The sequence below is a fragment of the Catharus ustulatus genome, chromosome 15 (genome assembly GCF_009819885.2).
Source record: "Catharus ustulatus isolate bCatUst1 chromosome 15, bCatUst1.pri.v2, whole genome shotgun sequence".
Classification (NCBI taxonomy): domain Eukaryota; kingdom Metazoa; phylum Chordata; class Aves; order Passeriformes; family Turdidae; genus Catharus; species Catharus ustulatus.
This window is the reverse complement of record NC_046235.1, coordinates 4,649,876-4,676,227: the sequence shown is the minus strand read 5'-3', so window position 1 is coordinate 4,676,227 and position 26,352 is coordinate 4,649,876. Positions and strand designations below refer to the sequence as shown.

At 39.1% G+C, this 26,352-nt stretch overlaps 1 protein-coding gene across 18 annotated transcripts in view; it reads left to right on the top strand.

Annotated features, from left to right (window-relative positions):
• TENM2 (teneurin transmembrane protein 2) overlaps positions 1 to 26,352 on the top strand; it is a 619,293-nt gene that overhangs the window by 451,028 nt on the left and 141,913 nt on the right. For all 18 annotated transcript variants that reach the window (XM_033073572.2, XM_033073571.2, XM_033073569.2 and 15 more), the window contains one exon: positions 4,352 to 4,590. In XM_033073572.2, the coding sequence (XP_032929463.1) occupies positions 4,352 to 4,590 (239 nt within the window). The remainder of the gene's footprint in view (positions 1 to 4,351; positions 4,591 to 26,352) is intronic.

The following is a 26,352-nucleotide window of genomic DNA, read 5'->3' as shown; positions in this document are numbered from 1 at the left end:
TGTTCTGTATTCCATTGTTTTCTGCTAAGAATAAATGTCCAATAAAATTACAGACAGATGTGATTTTACCTCAGCTTGAAGATATTTTTAAGTCTTAGAACAACTAAATTGAGCTGTTACTATTCTCTTGGTATGTAGCTTTTCTATTTATTAATTACTATTAAAAACTCTATAAAATACTAAAAAAATGTAAGTATTGCAATTCTCTGTATGCTTTTTTTTTTCATACAGAATATGTTTAGGACAGTATGAGGAGGGAAAGAAGCAATTTATGTTGGAAAATGTCTTTTTCTTCCTTTCTATTACAGTTTTTCATTGCAAAACCCATTTTTTTTCCTCCACTCATTCTTGCAGTGTGCTGCCATGACAATCTGTCCAGAAAGGAGGGGGGGAAAAGCTGATTGTTCTCTCAAAGAATATAGAAGTTAATACAGTCTCTGTCAGACCACTATTCCCTGAGCACCAGAGGTCCTTTTGACCTGTGGGAAGGCACATGCTAGGGAGAGCTCTGAATTAATGAAGAAAGCAAAATACAGCTTTTTCCATTTCCATTAGTGCACAGAACAGTGGTCAAATGTCCCCTCACCAGCTCAGCTTTCACAGATGTCACCTCGGGGGTGGTGTCAGCACTGAGGTGCCCGGGTGTGACCCCACCCAGCAGCAGTGCTGAGAACAAAGGGGGAGAATCCTGAATCCTGGTGAATCCTGAAACCTTGCCAGAGCCTGGGAGTGGGAGAGGAGAGCCTGGATGAGCTGCAGGATTGACTTCTGTTCTATGGGCAGCACCCAAGCTGCTTCCACAGCCCCCAAGGACACTGAAATTACAGAATCATCCTAGACTGGCAACCAGATTTTGTGATTTTCCCAGTATGGAATTGTCTTATTGATCCACAGAAATTAGGGAAACTGGGCTGAGATTTAACAAACTTACTCCCATGCTTTCAAAACAGAAAATTAGTCCCATTCTAATTCAAATTGCTAATGCTTAGTTATGAGGTAGAAAATGTGGTTTTCTTAATTGTGTTTGATAGGTGAACAGGTAAGACAGAGAATACAATTTTTTAATTCTCATATGGAGTGTATTTGAAATTAAGTGAACTGGTACAAATCAGATCATTTCTTTTCATAAGCAGGCATTGTACAATGCTCCCAGCCTCACCACTGTGAGGCTGTAATTAATGTTGATAAATGCTCATGTTCCCTCTGTGCAGCTTCAGCCCACAGACAATTGGTTGTACCAGACCATGTCAAATCTCACATAAAAATATGGCTATAGATCATTTGGTTTAGGGATAGAGTTAAGACAAGTCAATTTATTTCCATTAGTAGCTGAATCTGGATTTAAAACTCTGGGGGTCCAAGTGATTTGTCCATTATGTTCCCAGTCTTTCTGGTGTGCTTTGCTGTGATTTAAGGTGTATGTGCTAGCCTGGCCCCCAGCTTTGGAATGCAGTGCCAGTTTTCCAAACTGTCTTGGGGGATATTTAACACATCTTCAGCTAAATGTCTTTTTTAGCTTTTGAAGGCAGAACTTGTGTACTTTCAGGTGGTGAGATGTCTTCTAATAGCTGCCACTTTGTCAGGGGTCCTCATATTGAGACAATGCATGGGTAGGGCAAAATGTGACAAAATTCAGGGTTTATCCAATGAAATTCTTTCTTTTTGGCTTTGAAAATGACATCTCACATATCCTTTTCAGTTGGCTTTTTTTGCCTCTACCAAGTTCTGATTACTTTTAACAATATCATAGAGATCCTGTTTGCCCAGATAAGTGTTTTGGTTTTCTTTATATACTTTATGTATCTCAAAGTGGATCACAGTGGAGCTGCTTTTTTGTTCTACTTTTTTTTGTCTTCTCACATGCAACAGGATATGATTGACATGTTCTATTAAAGCATATCTAGATATTCATTAATTCAATTTTAATGGGAGCAGAGTTTCATTATATATCTGAGTTTACTTTAACAATGCTTTATATTAAAATTTCTGTTGGTGCTGTAGCTGCCTTCTCGGGTAAAGGGGACATAAAATTCCTGGATTTGAAGGCATTTCAGATAAAGATAGTTCCAAGGACTGTAATTTCCAGTTTTGTTCGAAAGATCTGCTTTTGGGCAAGGAAAGGGTAAGAGCTGTGTGTAACAGAGCCTCCTGTCCAAACCTGAGAGAGCTGCTCCTGCCATGAGGATTCAGGAGGAGAAGGGGTCCTGAGCTGAGGCAGGTGCAGAATTAGCCTGGGGGAGGGAGGAGCTTTCCTGCCTGTCTTTGTGTCTCTGGGTCTGTCTTCCTTCTGGCTTTCCCTTGCTCCTCATGCTCCGTGTCATTTCAGTCCCTACATCCAGTCATGGAAGTGGTCTTGTGCTCCCAGCACTGGAGAGCAACTGGGAAAGACTGAACCTGCTTCTGCTGACAAATTAATCAGGTTCTACCCAGACAGAAGGAGCAGAAGAGTCAATAGATCTGGTGTAACACAACCAGCCCCACAACATCATTTTCCCATCAGTTACTTTAACTGAACTGTGGTGAAGTAAAGAAACATTTAAAATTAAGTATTCAAGACACCAGACTTTCATTATTTCTTGCTTTCTTTTTGCTGAAAGATATTTTTAAAAATTTAAAGGCTGGTAATTTTAAAGGGAACTCTTTTAGCATTTACCTTTATTGCTTTTTCTCATAGATCAACTATGATGAGCAGAAAAGAAGCAATTCTAACCTCTAAGGTCCCTCACTGATAAAGAACAAAGAAGGGTGTTTTTTATTTGTTAAAAAAAACCAAAAACAATTATTCCATTAAGTAACTGGTAAGAATTAAGTCTGATTGTGTATCTGAAGTCTCCAAAGCGCAAAGAAAAAGTTGTGACAGTGGATACTGCCAATGTCTTTGTCTGTTTTTTACAACAAACTAGATTTTGGTCACTGTTGAGAGGGATGTACAAGGCCACCTGGAGTTTAAAAATCAATAACAAAGGCAATGTCAAAGTGATTTTTCATGTTCATTAATAGAGTTTATAATTGATTCATTAAAGAAAAACCAACTTATTTTCAGAGACTGTCTTCAAATGGAAATGTTTAATCAGAAGTCTAGGGGGTCTAGCCAGCCTTCCCTTTACTGTCTTTCACCTGTGTGCAAGTTCTGCACCATCTCTTATGCTCTGGGGTTTATTTCAAAACAAATGTTTCAAAAAATGCCTTTGAAATCACTTCTGGTATTCTGTAGAATGGGTATGCACAAATCTATGCTTGACAGTAGGCACATTCATGATGGTGGGCTGGAAAACATGCTTGGGAAACACATCTCAGCCTCCAACTTCCAAACTGATATTGTCAGTGAGTGACATGGATTTTGAAGCTCTAACAGGTGGTTTGAGAGTGACATACTGGATTGTATCTGAGTAAAAATGTTAAACATATTTTATATTGGAAGCAAGACCTGGGTTATTTTAGGCTGTGATTTTGGAGATTACTGAGTGTCTTCATTCTGTTTCGTTCCAAGAAGCACTTGCTTTTCAGAGCTGTGAAGGGAGAGGGTATGGAGCAAGTCCTCAGAGCTCTCTGTCTTAAACCAAGTGACTTTCTGTAAGACCACAGCCTTTATTCTGTGCTTCTCTTTTTATCTTTTTTTTTTTGGTACAAACTGGGAACATGTTTGTAGTCAGTTCTTCCTGGCTGTGAGAAGTTAACAAAAGAAACCCATCTTCCAGTTTGCTTTCTCCATTTCTTTTGTCTGGAAAGTGTTGACAGCATTTTCTGAGACTTGTTAGAATGTATTCTGTCCCTGATTCTCTTCTAACAAATGAATGGGCAGCTGAAATCCTGCTTTTATCTGCTGAGTCATGTGCTGTTGGTAATTGTCTTAGCTGTTCAAACCAAACCTGTGTACTGCTAAACCACAAAAACATGGTTAATTCGAATCTGGCAAAACCTTTTCCTATAGGACCATGAGTTTTGCTCAGGATGTTCCTAGTGGTTTTGCTGGGAGCTTTGCCAAGAGTGCAAACGAGACTCAGATTGTGGATTTCTTAGAACATTTTTTCAGTGGTGGATTCCACAGGGAACTCCCAGACACTGCATGGGTCATGCTGGTGTTTTAGCTAGTATGTGGTCAAGTTGCATCTGAGCACAGAAAAGACTAAGAAAGATATTATTTTAGTGCCAGTTGATAAGATCTGGTAGCCAAAAAAAAAAAAAAAAAAAATGGAGAATTTTCATTTCCCTATTTGTTCCTACAAAATCCTTTTCCTTTTTGGTTGAATTTACCAGGCTGTGGCAGCTGGAATGGTACAGGAGCAGGAGATGTTCTGTCTTAACTACAGGACTTGCCATTTTCAACTCTGTTCCATTTTATGTTTTTCAGGCATTTCTTGTTTAAGACATCTTCTGGAACTACTCCGCTGTTCAGTAGTTCTTCCCCTGGTTACCCGCTGACCTCAGGAACGGTTTATACTCCACCTCCCAGACTGTTACCTAGAAATACATTCTCCAGGAATGCATTCAAGCTGAAAAAACCCTCCAAGTACTGTAGCTGGAAATGTGCTGCTTTATCTGCAATTGCTGCTGCAGTCCTGCTTGCCATCTTGCTAGCATATTTCATAGGTAAGGCTGTGTTTTCTCTCTCAAATCACATGGCTGTGTCAGATAATGAAAGTTCAGCAGATAAAAGGATGGTCAATGTGTTTCACAAATGTGTGTTCTTAGTGAGCAAAGAATATTATTATTCCTTATACTGATTAATGAGGAAAAATAAAATGTTCAAGTCACGTTCACTGTCGTAAGAGCAGTGGAAGCAAGAAATTGATTCAGGATTCTTAATGTGCAGTGTTAACTTTAGGTGTCAGATATGCACATCTCATAGATGGTCCAAACAGAGGGATTTAATGACTTTTTGATGCAGTGCCATATGTTTAAAAAGTATTTAGAAAAAAATTGTGATAGGTGGTGAACTCACATAAGTAACAGAAGCTAGTGGCATTTGAATTCAAATATTACCATCACATGCTGTCTTTAGATTAAAAAAAGACAAAATTATTTTGATTACTAGTTCTCATCTATATTGGTCTGTGTGCCTAAATCCTGGTGGTGTTAAATTTGAATCATTAGATAGTTCCATTTTGCATACAGTTATTTTCTATATTCTACTCATCCTTAGCGTTCTGTAAGGAAAAACATAGAAATTCTGAATGTTGTTTTTATCTCCCATGATTCATATGTTAATAATTACCACACTGTATTCTAATCTTTTCTGTGGTTTTTTGGGATGTTTTTCACATGCTGCTAAGATTTTGTCATTATTAATTTAATTAACTTAATTAATTTAATTAATTTCTGACTTCCTCCCTCTCCCCTGGTCCCCTCTCATTCTCTGTTGTTGTAGAGGTTTTTTCAGGTCTGCACAAACTACCAGTGTATTTTGTACCTTTTACAGTGCCTTTAACAATATGGTGATGACTTTTTACATTCTCTGAGTAAATGGCAAAATTATGTTAGCATTTTCTGTTAATACTTTCCAGACCTTTTCTTTTTGGGATTTATTTCCTCTCTGAAACTATTCTCACATATAGCACTCAAAAGATCTATAAAGATGTGCTGAATTTTCTCTTTTTTTTTTTTATCCTATATAACCTGACTCTTCAGGATGGATACCATTTTCTAAGAAAACCCCATTTTTCATACTAATGAGTTTCCATATGTGATTAATAGATACAGGAGTAGGAGAGAACTGGCTGACTATTCCTGCTGTCTGTTTAGTCCAGACCTACAGCACACCGAGTACTAGATCTAACCACCTTTCTATATTTCCCCTGTAGAAAGCCTCAGAAGAATAACAAGCTTAGTTTGGTGTATAAATGAAAAGATTGGAAAGCACAAAATTCATTGAAGTTGACAGTTATCATGCAGCAGCTCCCTGTTAGAGTGATTATGCACATGGGAAATGATACACTGCAAGTTGAACATTTTAATCATGTGCATAACTTTGAAGTGATGGATTATGAAATGTGTTTTTTCCTTGGTATTTAGGTTACCGTAATCTTAAGCAAAATTGCTTTTTACACTCTCATATATAAGACAAGAGAATTTAAGGCAATGTATTGACTCTCAATAATTGATGAATGATCTATCATTTCAAGTAACGACATAACTGATCCATTTTGACAGAAGTTTTTGAGGTCTTCTTTCCTGTTGAAAGAATGATGAGCACAATAGAGTTGGTAGTGAACACAACAAGGCAGGGTTTAGGAAAGAGTGTTAGCTCAAGGTTTAAATAATGAGAAGTTACCTGACAAGCTTCTTGCCATACACAGGAAAGAATAAGTGTATGTCAAAACCAGAAAATAGCTGAAATGAATCCCATGAATAAATTTGATAGATCCACTGTGATCATAATTTAGAGTGATGGAAGAGAGAGAGAAGAAAAAACAAAAAAGCAGTGGTGTAGCTTTAGATGCATGAGAACAACAGAAAGGTAAAAGTGCTTTAGGTAGGCCATTTATTAAATTAATTCCTTCACTCTCAGCAAAAAATCATACAATTCATTGCACATGACAAAGAGCAGGTGTAAGACCATCAGCTATAAACTAACCCTTGCTGTCCTCAAACAGTGTGACTTAAGGTGCTAAATCATCTCCTGATTTCAAAAAATGAAAGGCTTTGAAGGTGCTGCTATTGTATTTCTGCCTTACATGTCCACAAAGAAAATTTCTTGCTCTCTACCATAGCAGAGGTTCCATCACTGAGGTTACATTAGCTAAAAGTAAGAGTTATGGAAAATGGTTCTGCTCCTTAGGTTTGTCAGTATTTGGGCTGTGTGAAGGTGATTGTATCCATGCTGATCAAGACCCTTGCAGGACCAAATGCAAAAGGCAGTGATGGCAAATATGAGGTAAATTATATTGAAAGAGTACTTTGAAGTTCTTATACTCTTCAGGATTTCTAAATGAATTGTCCTATCATAAAAGAGATGGGAGAATTGATATAGATGGATCATTGAAAACATGATGTCTACAGGTTTAAACATGGGACTTTGAGACTGCAAAAGATTATGGCTGGCATGAAAAAAAATTATAATGAGGGTAATTTATAGAGAGATGAAAAAAAATAAATCTCATAACTGATAGAAAAGAAAAAATATTTTAAAAATTATTAGGCATTCCTATTAGGCATATTTTTCCTCCAATGCACAACTAAAAATACAATGAATGAAATGAAAAGGCAGTATATTTAACACTTTAAAAATAAATTCATAGTGCATAAATAACCTTTGGAACTTTTTGCCACACTACATAATTTATGTTAAATAAAGATACTACTGAGATTTTAAGTTAAACATTTGTCAAAATAATGGCAATATGCCTTGTTAGAAGGTAACTTCGGGTTTTATTTTCTTTTTAAAGATACGTATAGATTGATGGTTTATATCATAATATGTCATCAAAGACTGGCTATGTAGATAGACTCTTCCTTTATAGACCAGTCAGTTCCACTGTTATCTGAAATTTTCTAATTCTTCCTCTGCAAAGTACCCTGGTTGATGTCTGGAAGAAAATTCTGCAGATCTGTGTTGCACTGTGATAGGGCAGCTGTTAGTGCAGAATAGGCTTGATTCTGTGTGCAGATATTTTCCCATCTTAGACATACTGGTCTGTGTCTGAATTCCTTCACATTGGCAGGGTTTCTGCAGAAACTTTAAGTCAGTTCAAATTCACCAGGTTGAAAATAAATCAGGCAACTTTTGGTCTTCTTGTTAAAGGACTAGACAGAGGAAAAAAGCATAGATGGTGTGCATGAAACAGCACTTTAAAATGTTTCTATGGCCAATTGTTATACTATTTTTAGTAGTAGAGAATAGGAAAAAGTCACTTCAATTAACTTTTCCATTACATGACATACACAAGGCTGTCTGCACATTTAAAGCCAGGTTTGTCACTTCTCCTTGTTTCCTCAACAGCCAGATGTGAACAAAATGCAGAGTACAGTTGCTAGTATTGCACAACCTTTTGGTAAATTCCAGCATGAAGGATGAAAATAAAATTGTCCCACAGTCCTCTATGAGACTTGTGCTGTTTCACAAAGCCCAGGAATTATTCCTATTATCCAGGGGTGACATATGAAGAATGTAGAAGCAGCCATTCAAATTAGGACATCCTGAAGATATTGGGCTGGTGGTAAAACCCAGTTACAAGAAAGTAATTTATAAAGTGTCAAAAGGAAAGCATATACCACACATATTGTCTTTGTCAGATTGTTCACTTCAGAGGTTAAGGGAGTGATGAAAGCATTTGTCATGTTAAATTAGTTTTTAGCTCTTTTGATTCATGCCAAACTTGGAGGAGAAAAATATAAAAAAGAAGAAAGAAGGAGCATAAAAAGAGTCACCTTGTCTTTTTCACAAAGTAATTGCTGCCAAACATAAATACCATGTTTTTGTAAGCCCCTATGCTGCTCTGATTTCTGCCAATCTATCTTTGAGCATCAAAGAACATCTGACCATCAACATGTCAGTGCATTAAAAATATGGTAATTTAAATATTTAGACTTTCCTGGGGGGGGAAAAAAAAAAAAGCCCTGAACTGTTATTTCCTGTGGAAATTAAAAGCTGTGATGGGTTTAAAGGTGTTTCACTTGAAAATAGTATCTTGATACACTGAAACTTTTAGATATTAATGTTATTTTATCTAATATCATATGCAAGAAAATACAAGAAAAATTAAAGAAAAATGACATAGACTAAGAGAGCAGCATTCTTGCACCACACCTTTAGTGCCTATGTTGCACATAGAAGAATTTTAGTCATTTATTCTTCAGTGTTATTTGACCTTAAAGACACATGAGATTTAAGATAAATTTCAGGTTTCTGCATAAAATTGAAATAATATATTCACTTCAGTGCCACAGAAAGGACTGAATTGCCAAAGGGTCTGGCAGTTAATTAAGCAAATGAAAATGTCTTTCTTTTAAAATTTGAAATTAGAACCTGAAAAATACCTATTCACAGAACATAAGATACAGGAAAATAAATGATTAATTTATGTCATTTTTCCTCTTGTACCACAGAATGTTTCCTTTGTTTGTGTAAGAGACAAAAAATCTGTAAGAATTTCTGATTTGGAAGCAGAATTCTTATCTTTACTCTGCATCAAATATCTGTACATGGTACAGTTTGCATAAAATTTTATCCTTCAGGTGTTGATATCAATTTATTTTCTTCCCACAAATGAGTCCATTTTTTGCTAATACAAGTGCTTGGATGAAGTTTGTTGTTCATTCATGTTTTTAAGTTCTTCCACTCCTAAGTCAAGTTGTATTTTTGACTCTGATTCCACAGATGAGGATTCATCAAAATAAGTTACTGAAGTGCCTGTCTTATGTACCCAGTGATTTTTTTTTCTCTTTCTGGGTTGTATTTTACAAACAGGAACTTCCATTTAATTTGAATTTTATCTTGCATTTATTTATTACTTGTGGAGTCAGAAAACTACAGCCTTTGTCTTGTCCAGACTTCACTGAAATTAAATTTGCTAGACATTTTGGAAAGCAAGACTGAAAAAGGGAGAATCATGCAAAGCTGGAACCTCTGAGAGGCAGAGGGCATCTGGCTGCCAATCACTGCGATCAGATTCACTTGAAATCAATGTAAACCGAGGGAATGCTGCCTCTTGCAAGATTAGCTGATGACAGAAGGTTCTGTTCTTAAATTTGCATTGAAAATAGGTGTCAGTTAGGGGCAATAATTAAATTTTAGAATATGCCTGTCATATTTTAAATGTCACACATTCAGTGATTCTTATTGACTGCTATCAGTCAATCTGAGTGAGAAAAGCGTGGTAGCAGCTCAATAATCTTGTCTGATGCTACCTCTGAGAAGCTTTAGGAAAAAGCATCTGGCTTCATTCCATAAAAACTAGGTGCTAGCATTGTCTAGGAAATTCAAATGTGGCTTTTTACCCTTCCCTATTCCACAGTCCAAAGGTGTGAGAGATTCATGATGTTACTGAGACAGTTCTGAGGGAAGCTGCTCCAGCTGCTCTGTGTGTGTAATGCCACAGAGAACAGGAGGACTTCTACAAGAAATTACTTGGGTAGAGTTTTCCTGGGCTTTTTCTGAGTGAAAGCTTGATCTGCAGCTTTGTTTGCAGTTTTATTCCAAGAAAAGCCAATGAGGAGAGGGAGATGGAGAGGGGGAGAGGGAGAGGGAGGGGAGGATTTCTGTGTGGAGGGGCAGTCTCACAGCCTGGGCAGTTCTTTGTCTGTGGGATATTTTCTTACCATGAAACTCAGCACTTGAAACTAGAGTGAGACCAATGTTCCCATGACTGTCAAAGTGCTATCATGTGCTTAGCTTAGCCCTTGCAATTAAAAACCTTTCTTGCTCAGCTACCAGGCTGAATATACTCGGGACAGGGGACAGAGAAGATCACAGAATGTTTTCTTTCATGTGTCACTGGAGTTGTGTTTTCAGGGCACGTTTTGGGTTGTTAATGCAAATTGCACAGCACAATCTAGGATGGGTCTGAGGAAACGTTTTTCACACATGCTGGTAGTGCTCCCCAGGAGCTGTAAAATATATTGCTTTGAACTTGAGTAAAGAAACACAGCTGCCTGGCTGATGGTTGCTGTCCTGGCTGTGGCTGCACTGCTCAGAACATCTGCTTGGCCAAGGTTAGTGCCACAGAAATGAACAGTGTAATGTGACAGGACAGAAATGGCCAGCCCAGATATTATAGAGAGATGCTGTTTACAATTACTAATTTATTAGTACAGTCATTATTTATATAACAGAAACTCTGGGGTTTTTTAGTCATAGCTGCAAGAATGGCTTCCTCAGAGGTGCTTTCTCTTTTTTCTCTCAGGTGTGAAGTACAGGTTGTTCCTCACATGCCCTTGCCATCCTACCATGCACAAACCAGAAAATATGCTGGATTTCATGATGGCTATGTGACAGAGCCTATTCTCACTTTCTTCAGTGCAAATATCTAATATTATGAATTTTTAGTGGTCTAGATTTAATCCCAGAATCACAGCTATGAAGTCTTTTCAGGGCAGAGATAGCAGAGATAAATAGATGCAAAATGAGACTTGCAGGAAGTCGGGGGGAAAATGATGAAAAAGCACTGAGATATTTTACTGAGACATGCTATATAACCCAGCCCAACAAACTGAGATGAAGCCATTTTTCAGGGGAAGGGTAAGCATAAGGGATATTGAAGATTAAATTTTGCTAACATAATGCCAAGTCAGAGATACCTTTCAAATAAACCTGTGGTCATTCTCTCTGAAAAGTCAATGTTCAATATCAGTGTAAAATGTCTCATTTCTTCCTAAGGAAACATTTCTCTCTTAGCAGTTAATTAGATTGAGATCACCAGTTGATCATTTATTGATTCATTTATATTGATTATTTGTTGCTGGGTTTTTTTGTTGACTCACTGTGTCATTTTGCACTTAGTGTGCTTATGGATTTTATTTATTTAAGTATAGCAGTACATATTTGCCTTTAGGAATAGAATTATTGCTCTGTGGGTTCATAGAGGATTGAAAGATTTGACATGGATTTTGTAAGTGTGGCTAATGGAGCTCTTAAAGCAGTATTATGAATGCCATGAAAGAAAACCCCACAAATAAAAAATACTTAAGTGTGCTAAAGAGACAAGAGAATATTCAAGGAACATTCAAGGAACTTGGATGACCACAAAATAAAAATTTGGAATTACATTAAATTTCTGAAAATGATAAGACAGGGTGACAGAGCAGGGAACTTAAGGAGCAAAATAAGTTGAACAAATTGAAAGAGAAATGGCATACTGCAGAAAACTTTACTCACCATATAATATAAAGGGGTGAGTTTATCTCAGTGATTTAAAAGCTGTTTAAGATACAGTTTTCAGGTTAATTTCAGCTTTTACTTATTCATGGTTTAATTTTATGTAGCCTTGCTGCATCACACTTTGACCTGCCTTCTCATGTCACTACTGAGAACCCAACCATCATATATATTCTGTATGTCCAGTAATAAAGTCATTGACTTGCCAAGGTCACACCATATTTGTGTGATGTTGTGCCTTGTTATTAATTCCTTACAAGATAGCCTTGTAGCTATAAACAGGAAAAATGACATCTTCTGTGACAACCCGTCTGGCCCCTGGGGCAAGTTTTGCTCTCCAGATTTGGGTTTGCAAGGTTATAGGATGATTTGTGTTGGAAGGGACCTCTGGATGTCTCTTCTGCTCCAAATGGGTCATCTCTTATGTTCACTCTGCTCTTGAAGACCTCTGAGGATGGAGACTGTGTGTGGCTTTATCTTCTTCATGACCTGTAGGTTCCAACAGGCTGCTTTGAATGGGTAGAGGCAGGCCAAAGATTATTTTATTTATTAGAGCAATGTGCATAGGAAGGAGAGGCTCCTTTTGGACTGATGCATGTATACTTTATAGTCAGCAAACTCTCTCTTAATTTCTCATAATTGTTTTTAACACCAGAAGCTTGTATTACAATGTCAAAAAGAAGAATGTAGTTGGTTAGAAAAATCATGTTTTGACTTGTCTGTTGAGCAGATTTGATAATGAGAGAATCAGTATTGAACCCCACTGCGTGCTTATGAAGCACTCTTAATGTCTTTATCTTGGCTATTACTCAATAATTACTAAAAAAGGCAAGCATTTGTATTAATGCAGTTCCTGAATGGAAAAGGAATTTCATTCTCTAATGTTGATCTTACAGAACCTTATCTAAAACCAGAAATATGCTCTAGGTTTAGTTTGTTTTCTTTTCTGGGGCGTCCAGATTTATTCCTCTGTGTCATATTTACTTTTTAAAAGGTATTATACATAATGCATAACAGTGCTGCAGTTAATTGAATTTCAAGCTTTATTTTAATTTGCTGGTTGGTTGATCAGCTGATTTCCTCCAACATTTTTCTTACTAAATGCTTTCTGAGAAAAGCCACAGAATAGAAAATGTTTTCACATGCTGCTGCCAGTGTGGCAGAGCAGGCTCCCCACATGCTGGATGACAAGGTGTCTCTGTGTCTGTGGCACTTTACTTGCCTTGCAGGAATCAGCCTGGAGTAGACAAGACTCTTGGAAAGGTCAGACAGTCTGTTCCATATATGCTGCTCATCCCTGCATGTTAACAGGTTTTTTGTTTAAATTTGGGTGTAGTGCACTATTTCTGCAGCTCTCTTTTGTGTTTTCTGTCTATTTGCATCTTCTTCTTTCACTTATTTCTCCTGCTGCTCAGAGCCCCATCCATGCTGGCTGCAGCAAATGCCAGGGATCCACTGCTGGTGCTCAGGATCCCAACTGCACTAAACGTGACTAAAGTGCAATTGCATTCACAGCGAGTCCAAAGCCACCCTGCTATAATCAACAGATTTTTCTATTAGGATCTCTTTGCTGTACTTTGCCTCCTAAATATGGAAGCTACGAAACCCCTCTGTAATTCCAGGGGAACTAGTTCAATCCAAGGCAGGTGGGCTGTCAACAAACTCAGGTTTTGCTCCTGACAGTTGGAATTGGAGTTGTGAGGGTAATATTTTCTTTAGCAGAAGGAAGATACTCCTTCTGTCAGACTGTACTGTCACTAGAGGCTTTCTGCTTTCAGTTATTAAAGGCTCTAAAAGAGAGGTAAATAGTGCGTGATGTGCTGAGAAAATTAATGAATGCTGGAAAAATGTCAGGAGTACATAGCAAGTATCCCAAGGTAATATAAGAGCAGATATGAACTTGTGACATCTTTGCTGGTCTGTGGAAAATGCAAAAAAACTTCAGACTGAAAGAGAAGCAAAGCAATTTCACAGCAGGCACACAAACAATTACCAGAGCTGGGAAATGCAACAACAAAGCTCCACATGGTGATGGGTTACTGTGCCTTTAGCATCCGAGCCTTTTCCAAGGAGAGACCTGTGTGTGTTGGTAAGAATGTGGTGCAGAGCTGGGAGCTGAAAATAGAGAATCCTGTTAAAACTGGCCACAAGGTAGCAGGGAGCAGCAAGAGAAAAGAGTTGCAATTTAGGTTCATATGATTCATTAAGACAAAAATTTATTTTACCTGTTGTTTTTTTCTTCATATATATTCCCCCTTTTACATCTTGAGAATCCATTAATCACTAAAATGCAAAACTCCAACCACATTAGAAAAGAGAGACCATAATGGAGCCTGCTCATTAGGAAAAGCTCAGGAATCTGATTAGTCTTACTCTTGCAGAGGGAGTCTGACCTTTTTTAAAAAACATATTTCTGTAATTTTAACTCTTATCATGTTGTCTTCATGGCCAGAATCTGAACCTTAAAAACATCAAAGTTCTTATGCAAGCATTTAGGGATTTGGGGCTTGGTTCATGGAGAGTATTAGTCTTTTCCAACCAGAAGAATTTTTCAGCACCTCTGGAGGCTTCCTGAAAATCCTAAAACAAATAATAGAAAAATAGTGATTTAAAACCTAATTTCTAATACAAACCAGCTCTGGCTGTCTAGATGAAGAATAAGCTTCAATAAATGGGAGACAGACGCAGCCTCTTCAGTATGAAGAGTAGCGAGGATGCAGAAATAGAAATAGGTTTTTCATTACTTGAGGGATTATACTTGGACCAGAAATGCCAAATATTCTGTGGACCGCAGCTGCACTTTCAGTCTGCTGTTGTATTAGCTGGTAATAGTAAAACAATGATGTGGTGGTAGAGACAGCTATTTGTTCTCAGAAATACAGAAAAGTTGTTCTCCCTTTCTTTGCTTGGATTGCCATCTTGTCCTCCATGGCATGTCCTAAACTTCTGTCCTATTGCAGTAAATGAACCACAAATTAAAATACACATTCTCCTTGAGCACCACCTGAGGATGCTCTTCCAGCTGCTGATGTGCTCCCTTAGCCAATTTTTTTTTCTGTCCTTGTGACACCCCTTAGTCAATTCAGGGGCTCGTTATTTCCTTGCACAACTGGGTCAGGGCAATTGCCTGAGCAGCCGTGGGCAAGCACCATCCATTAGACCTGCAGCAAGGGAGGAAAGGGGCTGCTGTCCCTGGGAGCAGGGAATTCAGAGATGCTCAGGAAAACAGCAGGATCCATCTTACTCCTCAACTGTTTTTCTGTTACTGGATCAGCACTGCCCACTCTCATATTAACAGAGAGACTGGAAATAATTTTGTTTTCAGGATGTAGCCCAGCAGAGGGTTTTACTAAATCTCATCTGAGAATATTTGAAAAGGAGAATTACTTAAGTTAAAATGCTGTGATTTTCATCTGTTTAGATTTTTTCTTTTAGATCTCTGGCAGAATGAGTTTTATCTTTTGCTTTAGGCCAAATAAAGGTTTAACAACATTTAACACCATTCTCTTCATCTTTAGATTTTTTTTTCCCTGTCAAAAGTCTACGTATTTCCTGTCTATAAAAATCACCATGAAAGTGGTCTGCTTAACTCCATTTCCCCATGCTATGAAGCATTGTTTTAATATGTTGTTTGACTTTTTATAGTGAGCATTCATAAATCATTAATCTTTTCTCCCGTATTTACCATTAGAAAACTGTAAACAGCTAGAACAGAAAAAGGCTTTTAAACACAGTGCAATTTGTTTAACATTGCTTTGGCACTCCTGGAGTACCAAATACACAGCAGGTACTTCAGCAGTGGGAGTTTTCTCTGCTTTGCCTGTGTGAGGATTTCAATGTACAGTTTTCCTGTGTTGCCCATGATTTGAGAAGCCAATATTTAGCACAGAATTCACTCTTTCAATAAATTTGGAATTCCTGGATACCATTTCAAAGCTGTCAGCATGACAGCCTGCATTTCAGTCGGGTCTGAAGGAGCAGACCTTTTAGCTGGTGTTAGCAGAGTGGTGGAATTTTGAGGTGAGTAGCTCCCAGTGCAGCTGAGGTTCAGGTCACCAGGCAGTGCTGCCTGCTAGAACAATCCATGCAGTGCCCAGGTTCATTCTGGCACTCTTTTTCCAGGGCCTGAGTCACAGGAAAACCATGAACTACAGGTTATGGATTGTGTTGCAAATCCTGCTCTGGCAGCTGCTGGGACCTTGGATTTCCAGTTTGCACAGTGGGTGCCTTTGTCTGGGATCTTAGACCAGTGTAGGTCACTGATGATGGATCATTTCCCAGGGATGGGGCAGCACAAGGCCTTGGGTTGCCTCCATAAAATCCATCTTATTTGTTACCTTCTGAGTTTGGGGCCTTATTCTGAGCACAGACCTTTACTTTTGCTAATACAAAGGTCCAAACCAAAGCTCAGGGCCCAAAGCTTAGGAATTGCAGTTCTCTTTACATACTTCCATTCTTTGCATTCTAGCTCTAAGCTATCCTTTACATGCCTTCAGCAGATTTTGTTTTAAATGCTCTCCATTAAGAGTTTCTGCTGACTGGTGCAACTTGCATACTCTGACAATCCCAGAGCAGTTTGCAGAAGAGGTAATGGCTGCATGTACTGCACACCTTGCTTTTTCTCCAGTGTAGTGGTGACTCTGGAATTGTCAATATTTTTTATAGCTGTAAAAAGCAGTTTCCTTAGTTCAGTGTTCAGGGGTTTGACACGTGAGTAAATTACTAAATACAGGAGGTTACCAGTAAGCATCTGTATGAATGCTATTAGCCAAAATTTGTGGAAAATTTGTGATTTTTTTAAAATTCAGTTTTACTGTGGGACCCCAAATCTTTCTGTTTTCAGAGACAAAAGATTTTTATAATTTCTTGCAAGGCAAAACAGGCCTCAAACACCAAATATTAACTTTTGGGGGTTTGGAGGTGGCAGAAATTCAGTCTTTCACTTTGCTTAGTAATGTTGCTCATGAAAATCTTCTGATGAAAGAGTTATTGAGCAGAGGGCAGGAGAATGGCTTTGAAAGCAGTTTGGTTCTTTTCAACACTCACTCCTCAGCTTGTCTCAATTCCAGTGCTCAGGCACACGGTGCTGGTAGGAAAAGGGGAAGGTTTGCAATTGTGTGGAAGGTAATGGTGAATCTTTATTGCCTTTGGCTGGAAATTTAAAAGCAGTCATGTCCCTTCTTGGCTGAAGGAAAACATCAATCCTGGATGCTTCCTCCTCACTTGCAAGACTGTGGGGCTTCTTCCCACCCTCCTCTGCTGGGGTATCCTTTGTTAGATATGATTTATGCCAGCGTGCCCTGTGCAGTGTGCTCTCGGTCTTTAGGATGTCTCCTGATTTATCAGTGCCAGCTCTGGGCTGGGGGAGGCCTCTGGAAGCTGTGAGTGTCACCTCGATGAAAATATCCCCTTTGTCATCTCCAGAACTGGAAATCCTGCAATCATTAATCCCTGGGTTTCAGTTGTATAAATGCCCCACGTGCCATTTACAAATAGAGACATTATTGCTGAGCATGAAATGCCATTTCAGTTTGAACTCTCTGACTAGCCTTCCAAGATAAAGATAATGTTATTCTATGGTAGTTTTACCTTTCAAAGCTTTTTCTAAATATAAACAGTCTTTCCCTAAAGCCTTTTTGTGGAAGTCAAAGGTCTGGATTGAAATGGCAAGATCATAATAGAGTTTGGGCTGCAGATTATGAAAAGGCCAAATTTGTAGTAGACAGAATTATATATTATATGTCTCTAGCGAGTTTATTGTGTTTATGTGTATTGATATGTACAAATTGAGCTTATTTCTCTATAGATGCTACTGGTTTCTTTCACCTGCTTGTTGTTGTGTACTAGATGCTCTTATGTCACATCCAGATAATGCTCTGTGATGTACTAAATATAAATAATATTGCAATGAGCTGACAGAAACTATGAAAATATTTCCCCTACTTTTTAGCTCGCTTATGTCATGTATTTCTTCAGAGTTTTCACTCCAGGCGCATTCCTGAAAGTTGTCTGTGTACACATGGACTGTCCTGAAGTTTGTTAGAAATGCACAAGTCAATAATGTCAGGAATGGGAAAATTTATCATAGTTTGTCTAAACTTTCCTGCAGCAGGGGAGAAGCTTACAAAAATAGCTGTGACAGTAACTGGAAATAGTTTTATTTTCTTTTGTGAAATTTACAGTATTTTGAAGCATTCAGTATTTTGGAGGAATCTAGTACATATTGCCACCTTGTATTGTCAAGACTTGTAAAGATGATAAAATTGTACTCTTTCATGAGGAGAAATGTTCCTCAGACCCTTTGTTACTGCAGGCTCGGTGCAGTGCTTTGGATAAGTTGAAGTGTGGCTTGAGGGTCACTGAACACTAAATCCAGGCTCTCCCAACAGATGTGCAGATAGCTGGCTCTGCACAAAGCCACCCTTCCCTGTGCAGGCTGGTGCAAAAGAGGGCACCAAGGAAGGTCTTTAAGCACAAGATATTTAGGACAAAGCAGTTTGTCCCTCTAACTCTCACCTTGACAGAATGGTTTTAAAACCAGTCTGTGGCTGGTAAAACTCGAGCTGAAAGAATTCTTGGACACCTCTGACGCTTTGAAGGCAAGTTTGCTCTCTGTTCCCTGGCTGAAGGTCAGATCAGAATCCTGAGAGCCAGGGGTGGGGGAAGGCGTGAGGCAGCACAGATTTTTCACGTCCTCATGCCTGAGTGCAGGATGATCTGGATGTGACCATCCGTTCCTGCCTGCCCTTGGCAGCGGGGCCGGCGCCACTCCGCGGTGTCTCCCTGGCACCATCAATCTGTTGTATGGGCTGGTTTGCCACGCTAGGAAAACAAATAGCACTGGTGTCCCAGCCAAGGACTAACAGATGGGGCGAATTCTGCTGTCCTCTCATGAAATCGAGCTAGAAAATTGATAACCAGCTTTTCCAACTTAAACTGAAAAAAGCGAGTCCCAGATCTACAAAAGGAATTCCGTGTACTGCTCCTTAGCACTTCCCTTAAGGTTGATAAATTTATTTTAATCCTTTTTTTTTTTTCATTCCTCTACCCCTAGATTGTATTTCCTTATGGGTGTTTGAATTCTTAACAGTCTGGACATCTTGATGACCCAGCTATTGCTATTTCTTTTAAGAAAATGCAGTTTTATTTATATCCTTTGATTTTATTAAGCAAAAGCCCACATTCTGTGGTGCTCTCATAATTAAACAAAAGTTTGTGCAGAAACCATTATTGTAAATTTTATATTCCTTAAGGAAAAAAAAAATTGCATCTGATTTAAGAGCAGTAAAAAAAAAATTTGTAAGTTTTATTTATTTGTAAAGTGATAGCTGCTGTGATTGAAATTAAACATGGTATCATGCTGCTTCTGATTAATTCTAGCACAGAGGAGCAAAAAAATAACTTGATTTTTCTGTAAATAGGCTAAATTAGCATCTGGTAAATAATGATAGTTGGAGGAACTGAAAAGCAAGACAAAAGTTTTCTGCTCAAGGAAATTACTTAGTCATTTAAGGAAAAAAAAATGCTTGAAGTTAAGGTTATGATTCACTGTTTTGCAGAATTGAGATGAATAATAGTTAATGCTAATTTAGCTTAGATGCATTTTACTGTGGGGAAAGTAAATGTTATTATTCCTGCACTCCAGATGGCTAAGCTGTGTTTCAGTAATGTATATATTTTACATTACCGTAAAAAATTAATCTTAGGTCTGCTGGTTTTGAGTGTCTTTTGAGTAAGACAGCCTCTATATTCTGATATTTAAAAGTGTCATGAGAATTAAATGTAAGGAAGAGCACTGGGTTTCTGAAAGAAATCACAGCACAAGGTGGTAAAGTGTGATAGACAATTCATGCCTGTTGAGACAGCAAAGCAGGACAGGCAATTCCTGCTGGTTCCAGGTAGCTCAGGAGGAGAGATCTCTGTGTGTGTGTGTGTGTGGATAATGAAGAACCTTCTTCACCAAGTGCTGGAATGATAACATGAGCTGCACTACGCTCACTTTCCAAAGAATCCTACACATTCACATCGCATTTGGAGCAACATTTTCAGAGTGTTTTCCCTTATAGTGGGCAAAATCATTTGTTCTGGCTAACATCTCAACACCTTTACTTGTGAATAGTTTACATTTTGTAGTTATTTTATTGAAGAACATCAGTATACACTTATTGAGTTCTGATATTCTATTAGAACTTAAGATGAGGGTCAGCAGAAGTTTGGGGATTGGTGTGTTAGAGTTCTTTTTCCACTGACCTGCTCTGCTTAACCACTTGTTTCCAGCTCGATTTTCCCAGGTAACTGTGCAAGGAGAGGGCTGGAGCCTTGGGTGTTACCAAATCAATTAAAATCTTCCTCTGCTCTCTCAGGATGCAGGACTTGCTCTCCAAACACAACCTCATCTATCCAGGACCCCAAGTTACAGTCCTGTGGGGCAAGGTGTTGCTCCTCAGACCATTTTCTGGGAAATTCTGCTTCTTGTGGAAGTGCAGCTGTTACTGCATCATTTTCCTTCTGTAAGCTGAGCAGAGGGGAAGTAGAAATCAGAACTGCCCAGCTCTGAGCTGGTTCGGTTGAGGGGAACAAAACCCGTGGCTTTCAGTGAATTTTTGTTGCTGCCAGAATATCAGGTGCAACACCCTTGGCCCACACTGAGTGTTAAGTCACTTTTTACTCTTGTTTTAGCTGAGATGTATCCTTTACAAGTATACAGGAGTAATTTCTTCAGAGTAGGAGTGAAGCTGAACTGCTTGAGAAGCCTTTCAGTGCTATTCCTATTCTAAGAATAAATGGCAAATATCAGGTTCTGGGGCCAGCAGTCCAGTGTCTTTTATTAACAGAATAGTCAAGTTAAAAAAATAAAAAGAGTTGAAGTGCAGTCTAATGGCAGAAGCTGTAAAAATAATACAATATGTTGCATTAATGCTCCAATCCAAGGAAGAATACAAGTTTTATTCTGTTTTCCATACAACTTGATGGAAAGAACTTCACAGAACAAGGACAGAGAACAGTGTGTTATTTCTGTTCTCTGGTTTTCTTTTGGAGGTAACAGATCTCAACCCCCTAGTAAAGCTCTCAAAGTTACTCTGCTTGAACAGTAATCTGCTTTTTCCCACCTTTGGTTTACTTATCCATCTTCTGATGCTGGTACTCCACACTCCTCCCTTCAGTGCTGCCAGGTGTAGGAGTAGTTGTGCTTTGTGTTTGTGTTACTGTTAGTGGTGATAACGTGTTTTCTCATTTAAGAATCTGCAGGAATCTTCATTGTGATTCCAAGGAAAGCAATTTATATGTTACTACTGGGAAAAAAAAATTAGGCCTTGACAAAGAAAGATAAAATATAATGAGATGTGAGTGTTAGCAGTACCTGTTTGAGTGTGATGTCAACAACTCTGTCAACATTCCCAAATTGCTTTTAAAAATTTTAATAGTTGTTTTGTGGAGAAGACAGTGAATATTTTGATCTTGACAGTACAATTGTGATTTCCTTCAAACCTGATACAGATTAAACTGGAGAGACATTGCAAAGGTGCTTTAAATCACTTGTGTTTCCATGATACAGATTAATAAAACTAAATTTATTTTTCTTGATCACTAGTGTTTGTAGAATTTTATTCTGTTTTTTGATAGCTTTTTATTATTTGATTTCTCTGTGGAATTAGTGTAAAAATTACATGTTTCCTTGTTGATGTGTATGAATGGAAACACAGCTGGTATGTCTTATTTTAGTGCTTTGAAGATTGCTCTTTAAGTGCTTGTGTTCTGGTGCCACGGCAAAGTTATGCAGTGTATTGTGCTTCTGAAAAATTCAATAGCTTCAATCTACAGCATTTGTGTGCCTCTGCCTGAGCCCTTCTGCCAGTAGGTCGCATGTGCAAAGATAGTCAGAGTCCTCCTCCTTCCTCTCTTTCCTCATCCTCTCCCCAGGTTCCATATATTTTGTCAGTTGTCACCACAGCAGGTGTCTTATGGCAGATATAGTCCCAAAAAATGTGAATGAAATAGCACATAATTTAATGATTGATTTACAAAGCGGGCGCTGAAGGGAAAAATGCTTCTCCCTCTGATACCAGCAGGCAACCACTAAATCATCAGCCTACACAAAAGTGGAGCACAGCCATCCACAAAGAAAATTTAAGGCAAACTGAGGTGAGCAGCATGCCGTGGCTTGCAGCTGGGAGCTGGCAGAGGAGGGTGATGGAGCAGAGGCAGTGCCTGAGCAATCCCAGGGTCTGGGGTAGGACCACATTCAGCCATCCCTGCCCTCCCCAGCACACTGGGTGTACATCTCTGCCACAGCCACTGTGCTTCACAGTGCTTGTGCAGGACAACTTCCTAATAATGCAAATTCATATTGTTATTCTAGAAAAACAGGGGTTTTGATTTACCAAAATATGAGTATTGATCTAATGCTGATACTTAACTGTGATGGACAAAAGACTCTCTAACAATTTAAAGTTACAAAGTGTGTGTTTATTCAGCGCTGGGCAGCAGTGTGGGGTAGCCCCCTAATACACACTGTGAAATTCCAGGTAGTCACAGAGTCTATTTATTGACAAGAGGTTCAAACAAATACATATTCATAATACCAGCCCCTCCCATTCCCTGCTTCCTATGGTAATTAGCTTGAATGGCTGTTAAGCATGCGTGGTTGGCTTCTTGAATTAAGTCTGGGGTTTTTGTGGGGAGGGGTCTTAGAAGGAGGAAGTAAGGTGAGTCTTCCTCACCCTGACCTTTTTATTAATGACAATACAAATGGCTTTTGGGGCAACTCCAGTTGTGCAAAGAATGAGTTTCTGGTTGCAATTGTTCATGTTCTTTGGACCTAACTACTAGTTTCATCCTTTCCCATTGCAAGCACAGCTAAGCAAACATAAATTGACAGGCAATCAATTATTTAATTTTCAGGTAACTATCTCAAGCCCAGTTTCTTCTAACTAAAATTCTAATTTCTTTAAGATTAGTGTTTCAGTTTCATGCTTCATTTTATAACTTTCTGTCGCCTGTCTCCGAAGTGCCAGTGCACCTGGGCAGTGATGCTGGGGCTGCTGAGAACTGTTCACATTTTTGGCTGCAGCATGTGTCAGTGTTTCTGATGAACCCAACACAAGGACATTTAACAGCAGCCATTGCTAAAATAGTGTTTTGCACATATGCTGCATTGATATTTACATTTGCTGAACATTTGCACTCGTTCCCAAGTTTATTTTACAGGGTTTGGTTCCATTTCTGGAGTGGCAGGGCCCACGTGTCTCCTGTTTTTCTTGGGGAAGGGGCAGCCTTTGACAGGGCTTCAGGCAGTGCAGAGAAATCCACACTGTGCCGTGCCAGGCAGGGGCTGAGCAGCAAGGGAGTAACCTTGAGTTACAACTGCAGGGGTCAACTCTGAATTTCTTACTTCAGTGTCCTATCAGCTGGACACAGCCCTGGGGGCTCTGTGCTCTCCTTGTGTCCCACAGCTGGCACTGGCTGTGCCTTCCTGGGCAGAGCTGAGCTGAGCTGCTGCTTGGCTCTTACATGGGAAAACTGCAGGCTGCTTTAGTGTAAACCAGTTTCCCACACAATATTAAGGATTGATTGCCATCCTACACATGGCTAGGGCTGGTGCAGACCAGCTCCTGTTTTTCCTACAGTCCCTTTGCATTTTTCCATGGGGATTTGAGTTTCCCTTCCCCACCCTGCAGTGCAGCACCGTTCTTGGCTCACACAGTCACAGGATCATTAAGGTTGGAAAAGGTCTCTAAAATCATTGAGTCCAGTCCCTAGCCCAGCACTGCCATGTCCCCACTGGACCAAGTCCCCAAGTGCCACATCCACACTTCTTTTCTCCAAAGTGGGATGGTTTCACATTCAGGCATGGTGTGTGTGCAGGACTTTGTTGGGCAGGGCATGAACTGGTGCTGTGAAGGGAGGAGGCAGTGTCACAGGGCATGTCCCTTCCTCCAGCTCACTTCAGTGAAATCACTGCAAACCATGGAACATTTGACAGGTGGCCATGGAAAAGTTCAGCTATTGAGGGATACTTTTCTTTTGGTATGTCCTGTAATGAAACCTTAATATCCTTGCCATTGAATTTACATGACAGATCTAGCAAATAGCCTAGAAAATGCTGCCATTAATAAAGGAATCCCATAAGGACTGGGTGCAGATACAGAAAAATATGTGTTATGGCACCATTCAGCAAAATTTATTCTGGCAATTATGGCCCTCAGTGCTGGCACACCTATTCTTGAAAGTCAAGTTTGCATTTGTAGACTTCAGAGGCTTGTTTCCAGCATTCTCATGTCGTAAGGGTTGCTAAGTTGCTAAGATACAGGCAGAAAGGTAAGTTTATTTAATACATTTTGTTGAATAAATTTTATAAAATATGACTGTGATCTGTGGTTCACTAGGTTATATCTGAGGCTTTGTTCAAGTGGAATTGTCATGAAAAATAGTATGGACTTGATTCATGATTGCATTATTCCTCTTCCACACTGATATAGCTACATTGGAAATAATTGACTTAAACCAATGGGGCATGAAAAAGATGCAGGGATGAATTTGGCTCTGTTTCTTGAAATGAAATATGTACCATTTTCTGTTCAGCATTTGCTGTACCTTAAGAAAAATCATAGGGCAAATTACATCAAATCACACTATTAAAGGAAGCATTTTTTTGTTCTGTGCAGTAGGACAGACCTGAAACATTTATGTGTTCAGAATTTTCTCAAAAGCACACTTTTTATCCTCGCTCTGTATTTAAAAATTGATAACCAAGGGGAAAAGCTGTTGAGTTATAAAAACAGGGGAGTTTTTTAATTGTAATTGTGTCATCTTCTGCTAAAACATAATTGAACTCAAGGTTTGCATTTGCAAATGACCTTGACTAAAGTTTTGCAATTCAAAGAATTCATGTAATGACTTGGACTGTCTGGAATTTCTGACTCCCTTTATGGGGCAAAACCTGTGTAGCTCTTCGTGAGGGCCCTGTATTTGAGAAAGTGGCTCTCTCTGCCTCTCACAGGATGATTTTAGACTGTTTACAGAGAAAATCAGTAAGGGAAAGCAGTTCAGAGGGAGGCTGAATGATCTTAGGAGTCTTGTTCTCACCTGTGGCTCGAAGAACCAACTTGCAAACTCTCTCGGGGTACCTGGCTTGCCAATATTCTGGAACCAGTAGCCCTTTATTGGCCACAGCTTTGGAATAATCTTCACTGCTTTCTGCATATGGAGACTGGTTTGTGTCACAAAGATGACATTGCTGGGTTTGTCAATGGTGTATTTCCAAGCACTGAAACTGTCCCTACAAGGACTGGAGCACATGTGCTTGGGCACAGAATTCCCTGGCTCACACCACTGTGCTGCCTTGGAAAGAATAAATAATGTATTTTTGGCTGTCAGTCCCTGTGCTCCCTCCTGTCTTCTTTCTCCCTGAAGGGAGGCTGCAGGTTTAGATTTTCTCCTTGATTCAAGTTTTTAAACTTTATTGGATACTTCTGAATGCAAGAGAAGGGAAAACAATGAGAGAATGATTACATACCTTTGAGGGCCTGAAGATGAAAATCGTCAGTCTTAATTTCTCACCTTTAAGCCACTATTTATTTGCTTCTTGAGTCAATATTTTCCCAGAAGCATTAGTGACAAAAACAGCTGCATGTGTGGATGTCCCCTTATGTGTCGCTGTTGAGGCAGATGCGACATACAAAAGGACACTCGTGGAGTCAGGGAGCCAGGAGTTTCCTTGAATTTCTCAGGGACAGATTAAAGTGCAGGGATTGAATTGAAGCCCTTGGATGGATTGAAGTATATTAAGCCACTTACACATAAAGTAGAAGTTTAAGTATAGGTTTAAATATAAGTTTAAGTTTTAGAGTAAGTCAGTAAGTAAGTTTTAGTATGAGCTCTAATGCTTTTAATGAGTGAAAGGTTTAAATGCCAGAGTAGAAGTGCAAGTTTTAGTGAAGGTCAGAAAACATACTAATGTTTTCAGTGGAGGCTCCAGGAATGTAGTTGTAGACAGTGCTTAGACATAATAGAGCTTACATTTTTCAGATAGAACAAGACAGACAGTATGTGTAGTTTATAATTAGCCTAGTGTGTTAAGAAACTAGAATTCTAATAGGTTAAGGAGTGGTGGTCCAAGTTTGCGTCCTAGCTTGTTGGAAAAATCCTATATAAGAGTATGTACTGGAGAGATCTGGTGCTTTTGCCATTGCCTTTCTATTTTGCCTTGCTTTGCTTTCCTTTGCTCGCTGCCTTCATCAACACCTGGAGAAGAAGACGGGAACTGCCACAACATCGGCCCCACCAGGACCTCTGGGAGCAGTTCCTGCTTTTATCTGGGACTTTTGGCCAAAACTTAGCATGGGCTTTAATGTCTGTGACTGTGCCTTTTGAGACTGATGTGCTTCGCAATAAACAACCTTGTAGCAGCTATTAGCTACTTTGCTCATTTAGAAGATAACCCAATGAAGTTGGTGCCTCAAAACACCAAAAGTGTTCTCACGCTTCAGAAGGCTAATGTCCTCTTTATTACCACAGTCAACTGTCTTTTATACACTCTA